Source organism: Otolemur garnettii, unplaced genomic scaffold, assembly GCF_000181295.1.
Source record: "Otolemur garnettii isolate 467f Iridium unplaced genomic scaffold, OtoGar3 scaffold00191, whole genome shotgun sequence".
NCBI classification, from domain to species: Eukaryota; Metazoa; Chordata; class Mammalia; order Primates; family Galagidae; genus Otolemur; species Otolemur garnettii.
In genome coordinates, this window is record NW_003852586.1 from 1,207,823 (window position 1) to 1,215,813 (window position 7,991).

The 7,991-nt window shown below is 42.2% G+C and overlaps 1 protein-coding gene across 1 annotated transcript in view; it reads left to right on the forward strand.

Annotated features, from left to right (window-relative positions):
- JCHAIN (joining chain of multimeric IgA and IgM) overlaps window positions 1–3,918 on the forward strand; it is a 9,350-nt gene extending 5,432 nt beyond the window's left edge. The window contains exons 3-4 of the mRNA XM_003800958.3: window positions 2,216–2,296; window positions 2,959–3,918. Of these exons, the coding sequence (XP_003801006.1) occupies window positions 2,216–2,296; window positions 2,959–3,169 (292 nt within the window). The 3' untranslated portion in view covers window positions 3,170–3,918. The remainder of the gene's footprint in view (window positions 1–2,215; window positions 2,297–2,958) is intronic.
- Window positions 3,919–7,991: the final 4,073 nt, after the last annotated feature.

Below are 7,991 nucleotides of genomic sequence, written 5' to 3' on the forward strand. Positions count from 1 at the left end.
GGAGGTGGCTCTCCACACGTCCGTTCTCCTGTTGTGAGCAGGACGTCTTCCCCTAGTAAGGAGTCATGGAGGTGGCTCTCCACACATCTGTTCTCCTGTTGTGAGAAGGGACGTCTTCCCATAGTAAGCATTGTCTGATTTTAACACATACATCTTTGCCCCACCTTTGATGTGGTATCTGACATGAGATTCAATTTTGCTAATGAGCTGGAGAGAATCTTGTAGATGTTGGAGGTAGAAGCAAATGGTTCCAGGCCATCTGAAGCCTGTTGGTTAGACCAACACGCCGTGTTTATATGGAGCTATTTCAGTCTGAGTCAGAACTTTCAGTTGCCCCTGATCAGTTTAAGCTGAAACTTCAGCGCTCAGTGAAGCCTTACTTTGTACCACGTACAGACTGCTGAGTATCTTTATAGCACTCAGTGTTTGCATGAAGTTTGGGCAGACTGAGCAGAGTGACTAATTGATCTCATCTTCACTTGTAGGTTGGACTCAGATAAGCATTTCATTTCACATGCGGTCCAGCATTACCTGCTGTTGGCTCTCATTCAACAACAAGAATGATAACACTGTTTGGGAAATAAGATTCCTATTGGATCCAATCAGGAACAAGTTTTGAGCCATTCATACCTTAATAGTTTCCCCCCAGTCAAATACCTTTTATGGAAAAGCACATAGCAGTGATCTCACTTATGTGTTTAAGAATTTTGTTTCAAGTTTTGTCTGAGTCCCTTATAACTGTGTGCTCTCATGTACAAATTACTTATCCACTCTAAACTTCAACTTTCTTATATGTGTGGGGAGTGAAGGGGTTAACAAGTGGCAGGTCATTCCAGGAAAAGGGAGCAGGGTGCAGTGAGGACAGCCTGACACCCGCCATGCTCAGCCCGGCACCAGTGAGCCCCAGTATCAGGCCTGTCAGAATTGCTGCCCTTGCTTTTGTTAGACCTGGAGACAGAACACCAGCAAAGTCTGCGGGGCTGTCTGTGAGTGGTTTCAGGATGGGGCAGCCTGGGGGGGTGGAGGCCAGACAACCAGGGCATGTTAGAGGTGCCTGCTACACTATCTTAAGAATACCCCACTGTGGCCATCACTGGGTGGGAGAACTATTGGTTTTAAACAGAGAAGTCCACTTTAGCAAGTGGACTTTAAACAGCAAGTCCACTTTAGCAGTAATGTACCTGATACACTGGAGGATCAAGACAAAAGAAAGTGTTGCTATGATCTGGGAAAGGAAGATGGTGCTGAATTAGGGCAGTGGTAATGCTAAGAGAGGCAGGCGGGTGGCTTCAGGCATGTGAAGACTGAGAATCAGCTGGACTGTGAGGGAGCAGTTAGACAGAGGTCAGATGGAGGAGGACTCAGCGGTGAGTTCAGGCTTGTGGCTTGGCTGGTATTGTTATATACTGAGTTAGGAAACATGAGTTTTTCTTTGCCTTTTTTTTTTTTTTTTTCAGTTTTTGGCTGAGGCTGGGTTTGAACCCATCACCTCCAGCATAAGGGGCTAGTGCCCTACTCCTTTGAACCACAGGCACCACCCCATTTTCTTTGTGGTTTTTTTTTGGTAGAGAAAGGTGCAGATGAGGGGGAATGAAGACACGGATGGAAAAACTTAAAAGTTAATGAAATCACCTGAATTAGTGCTTAATCATCTAACTTCATGAAACATCACCATGAAAAATGTCCAGCTTTGCTACTTAGTTGTTGCGTCAACTTGGGGAGGTCACCGGCCTCTCTAGTCTATTGTTTCCTCATCTCTAAGATGTGGATAGTAATAGTAACATCAGTCTGTTCCTGTCCCCAGTACAGAGTATATTCCACAGCCGCCTTCTAGCAAGGCACTGGGAACACCTCAATGTTCTTGCCTGGAGGAATTTATGCAGCCAAGGTTGGCAGCCACTCTGACAAACAGTTATGACACAGCATTTGTTGTAATAGACGCGTCCAAGTGTTAATGAGACTGCAGAGAAAAAGTATTGAGGGTGGGGATAGGATCAAGGTGGTCATCACAGATTTTAAAGGAAAAGCAAGAATTTGCCCAGTCAGCACAGCCAGTTGACAAAGTTGCGGTGAGGTCTATTTTGAAAGGGAAGTATTTAAAACATAGCAAAGTACTGTGAAAATCTGAGTAAGGGCACTGATTTCTTGAGTGAGTGTAGACTGTTCTAGCAGTATGCCTGTTTCCTCATTTCACTTTATGTTCTCTTTCTTTCAGTGTTCCTCTGAACAGCAGGGAGAATATCACCGATCCCACCTCACCCCTGAGAACCAGATTTGTGTACCATTTGTCTGACCTGTAAGAGATTTTTCCTCATACTAATGTAGATGTAGAAGTTAATAACTTTTAATTAAATTTGTTGGTAAGAAGGTTTTGGAAAAGATGGTGGGGTATAAACATCTACACATATTATCTGAACTTTTGACTATATTAATTCCTAGGTTAATTATTAGGCATTACAAATTCGTAAAACTTTGTCCCAGATAAAAATTAGCTAGAAGTTTATTTGAAATAAATTATTGTCATTCATAGAAGAGCCAATTTATCTTAGTAGTTCATGAGGGGATTTCGTCTAATAAACATGTGGGTGTTTCCCTGGAAATAACAAAGGCCGATATCACTTTTTATTTTCCCTTCTTGTCACTAAAATAACTTGTTTAAACAAGCATACAGTTGGGAATAAACCTACCACAGTGGAAGCTGCTGTGTGGTGTACAAAGCAGTCATATCGTATCGTTAATTATGTTGCTTACTTTCAACTAGTTTTCATATAGTAAAGGTTGAAAATCTCAAACCGCTCTGTATCGCAGAGCTGCCTAGGTCTGGACGGGATCTTCCTTAGCTCTGCCTCACGTCGGGGCCGCGAGAACTGCCCTACTGACCTGATAGTGATGTCCAGGCACTCAGATTCCCGCACCGCATTTGATGGGGATTCTCTAATACGTATGTTTGTTTTTCAGCTGTAAAAAATGTGATCCTACAGAAGTGGAGTTGGAAAACCAGATATTTACGGCCTCCCAGAGCAATCTCTGCGAGGAAGACAGCGAGACAGACACCTGCTACACTTACGACAGGAACAAGTGCTACACGGCCGTGCTTCCGCTCACGTACGGCGGCGTGACCCGGATGGTGCAGACGGCCTTGACCCCCGACTCCTGCTACCCCGACTGACGAGGGTCGGCCGGCCGCGGCTCGCTCGCTCTCTCTCGCTCTCCATTTCAATCCAGAAGTTAACATGTTTACTACCAATGAATTTGAATCCAGGAGTTTTGGGGGTGATGTAAAACTGACTTTCTCCTCTAAACAATTTAAATAGTAACACTGTTATCTTTATTAGGCAACTACTTGTCAGCTGCGCATGTTTGCAAACAAGGATTACAATCTGTCAGTTATCACGGTTGCCCCACGGGTCTGCTCCCTAAAGAGCACGATTTATAGCATCAAACAAACACACACACAATGGAAGAAAATAAAACTCAAAGAAAAGAAATCAGGAGGCATAATTAAATGTTACTCTTTTATTTTGGAGAGCCAGAGCTTTTGCATTTTCTGTACTTTTCTCTTTTAAAAATGTTTCACTGTGTAGAGAAAATATATATGTAAGCATATTTCAATTGTATGTCTTCATTGGAAAAATAATGAAAATGGGTTTGGGAACTATTTATAAAAATAATTAAAAATTAAATCTATAATATACATGAAACCAATTAGCTGAATAATTAAATGAGTAACTGAAAAACATTTTGACATAACAGACTTGGAAGCAGAGGACACAGATTTTCCTTTTTATTGGTAATCAGGGTAGGGTAAGAAATTCCCATTGGAAACCATCTATGTTGTAACCGAATCTCATGAAATATGTACCCTTCAATATATATTCTCCAGCACAGTTTGAACAATTAAATAGATTCATAAGCATATACCTGTGTGAAGTAATTCTTTGGGAAAGAATTTGCTCATGTTAACTTTTTTGTAAGTTAAATACAACTTGTTATTGAACAGTTTGTAAGTATGATGTAATGATGCATTAATCATTGAAGTTATACATGTACATATTTCAGGTGACTTAGCCATTTTACACCTACATTAGATAAAAGGGCAAAATTTCTCCCAATAAAGACAGTATCATGTCGCCCAAACTTCTTTATGGCAGGAAGCCTATATATATCTATAGGCCTTGTGGGAGGTAAATGCTGACCCTGGATTTAAAATAGAGGGAAGATGATTAGTAGAAGTTGGTTTTTTGAAAAGGCATTTTTCTGTTTCCTTTTAAAAAAAAAACATTTCAATCATCATTTTCAGTAACTTCCAGGGATTATTCAGGGCTTCTTTAGGGATATGGGAGGATACTCGGGCCCCTCAGTGGGAACCATAGTTTTAACGTACTAAAGACAATTCATTCTTGACTGATCTTCAGCCTAGTCAGCAGTTCTCAACCTGTGGGTCGCAACCCACAGGAACTTTATTAAAGGGCCGCAGCATTAGGAAGGTTGAGAACCACTGACTTAGAGCCTGTTTTTAGCCAACCCTTTGACATCAATTAATAAAGCACACGAACAGGACTGTTCTATGGAGATCAAGTTATTCTGAATCCCCATCCCCATCACTGCTCAGTCCCTAGAACTCTGCTTAATTGTCATCTTGTCTATGAGGCCTGCCCTGACTACTTTTAAAGATTTTCAAAACCTATTTTTTTAATTTAATTTTTTTTTTGGGGGGGGACAGAGTCTTACTCCATCCCCTGGGTAGAGTGCTGTGACATCATGATAGCTTACAGCCACCTCAGACTCCTGGGCTCAAGCAATCCTCCTGCCTCAGCCTTCCAAGTAGGTGGGACTATAGGTGCCTGCCATGATGCCTGGCTAGTTTTTCTATTTTTAGTAGAGACAGGGTCTTGCTCTTGCTCAAGCTGGTCTTGAAATCCTGAGCTCAGGGACCCAGACACCTCGGCCTCCCAGAATGCTGGGCTTACAGGCCTGAGCCTCTGTACCCAGCCTCAAAACCTATTTCTGTATCTTAGTGTACATCTCCCAGGACTTACCAGTCTCCAGCAGACTACATAGTTGTTTACCATGTTCACGCCTGTGTCCCTCCCTGACCCCTGACAGGGTGATCTACACAAGGGCAGACATTTTTATTCTGCTCTTGATGTGTCTTCAGCACACAGAGCAGAGTCTGCATATGGAGATGGTCAGGGAACTGTGTGAAGGAGCTAGAGTGCTGCTCAGGGCATGAGACAAGACATGCATAAGAAACACACATATGCACACACATGCACATACGCGTATGTGCTCACATGCATACAAACACTACACATGTATGCACACACACATGCACACACGTGCACACATGCATGCACACATGCACACATACATGCATGCACACATACAAGCACATATACACAATGCACAGACATGCACAACACATGCACACATACATACATGGACACACATGCACACATAAATACACATATGAAGAATTACAATTGTTTGGCAGAATTAGCTTCCAAAGTGTTAGAATTTATGGGAGACCCTCTCCCTTCTCCCATTTTTGCCGTAGTTCCTCTGTGTACCCAATAGGAAAAGTTTTTGTTACCACGTCACACATTCTTGTATAGAAGACTCCTATTCTGGAATCATTACCTGACTAAATCTGTCTGGAAGAAGACTTAAAATTTATGGTCTTGGAGGCCTTTCTTTTTTCTGAAGTTCAGCTACATTCTGACATGACCTTATTAATAACAATTTAGCACTTTTTATGTGCTAGGGCCAGTCCAAATGCTTTCTAAATATTAACTCATTCAACAAAAATCTGAGTAGCTGGTAACTCTTACATGACAGTTACAGAAGAAAGAGAATCGCCTCTCTAAGTTTTCTTCACACATTTGCTCACATTTGGGGGGCATGGAGCACACTGAGGGATCAGTGTGGACATGGTGGCCGCGGCAAGAGCCTCTTGGTTCTCTATGCACGGAGCATAACTGCCTCTGGCTCTGGGACCCTCACTGTGCTGTGCAAGGTCACAATTCCTCTGGGCTGCTCCACCAGTGGTTATAGAACATGGCAGAGATGCAGAGACAGGCCAGTTTCTGGAAGGCTGACCTGCTGGGCACTGACTTGGGGACTTCCTGTTACTTTGCTGAAGATTTCTTAGCACCACCAGATATGACCTACTCAGCTTCCCTTCCTAGCCCTTTCCTGCACGTGGGTCAGACTTGCATCAGTCAGATGGTTCTCTCAGCCTTCTTGACTTCCTGCCCATTTTCCCTCACAGGGATTTTCCCAGTAAATCTTTTGGACCTGTGATCTCATCTTGTGCTTCTACAGTGCTCCAATTAACACAATAGCCAGCTATGATGCATGTGATTCAGTGATGATAGCAACGATACTGAGTGTTCTTCACATGCCAAATAGTTAATTTATGTCATCTCATTACATCCTTACAATAACTTTTTGGGTATTTAATACGGTATTTAATATCATACGTGAGATAAGCAGTTCAGTGGATAATTAGCAATTAGAGTGGTTCACTTATTTAGTAAGGGACAGTGGAAACTCTGAGTCACTCTGTCATATCCTTAACAGATATCCGTTGAGTCTCTTAGACAATTACTATGTCCACCATAATATTTTCTTACAGCTTGTGTGGCATTTTGAAGTTAATGTGAACAATTCATTGACTTGTCAAAAGTCTATTAGTTATAATTTTTGCACTTTCTGTCCTTCCTTTTAAATTTCAATTAAATTGATGACATTTTAAAAAGGCAGATATAAACAGGTACCCTTGGTGAGAAATGAGAAACATTTTTCTTCTGCATAGTTCTTGACAAGATGGCCATCTGCCCAGGTGAGCACACTCAGTGCCAGCCAGATAGAGATTACCTCGATTAGCAATGAGAGTAATGCTTCTTTGCTCCAGGCTCTTAGAGACCACGAGACCCAAGCTGGCAGTTGATTTTCACTTTAAACTCTAGTCATCTCTAGTGGTTTTATGTGACTTGATATTCGAATGGAACCATATTTCCACTTCTGCAAATCTCAAGTACCCAGATGCATGTGACTCCCCAAGCTGATGAGCACACACCCCTCAGCTAGGAGCAGGTTCTGGTAATTACCCTGCAGTGACTTTCCTGACCTTGGCTTTGGGGAAGCAGTGCTGTGAATACATTGATAGTCTAGGTCAGAACACAGTTAATTCAATCCAAGACTGTTTATCTGAAAAATGCAAGTAAAAATAACTATGGTGGATTTTTATAAAGATAAGGATTCATGTTGTGTAATACATATAATATACATAATATATTATATATATGTAAATTATTACTCCTGTTCCAGCAGTCAGGATCCTTACATAAATTGCGTTGTTACCACATGTTAATTGCCTTTGGCTATTTTGGCTGTTCTCTCTGCCTAGATAACAAATCAAAGAAAACTGTAAATATATATTAGATCAGTGATTCTTGAATTTTAGAGCATGTGAGAAGCGCCTGGAAGCCTCGTTGAAGCCGACCGCTGTGCCCTGCTCCCGGACACGCCGACGGAGCCGCTCCGGGATGGAGCTGCAGAATCCGCGGTTCCGGCGGGTCCAGCTTCCCCGCCGCTGGGGACCACTGGGGACCGCTGGGAAGCCTCTGCTTTAGAATCGCAAGTCTCTGCTCCCACCTCGTGGCTAGATTGTGAAATTCAATGACTATGCCTTTTCAGCATGGATCGGTTCATCTCATTCTCGCTAGCGCCCTGCAAAACAAGCGCGCTCCTAATTTTTGTGAATTTTTTTTTCTTTTTTATTGAATGGTAACTATGTACATTAACGCACTTCTGGGATACAGTGTGGTGTTTTCACACACAATCAGAAACACTCCCATCAAACTGGTTAACATAGCCTTCATGTCATTTTCTTAGTTATTATTTTAAAACGTTCACATTCTACTCTTAGAAAGATTCACTTGTACCCTTGTAAGATAAACCTCAGAAGTGATCCTTCCAATCCCCCT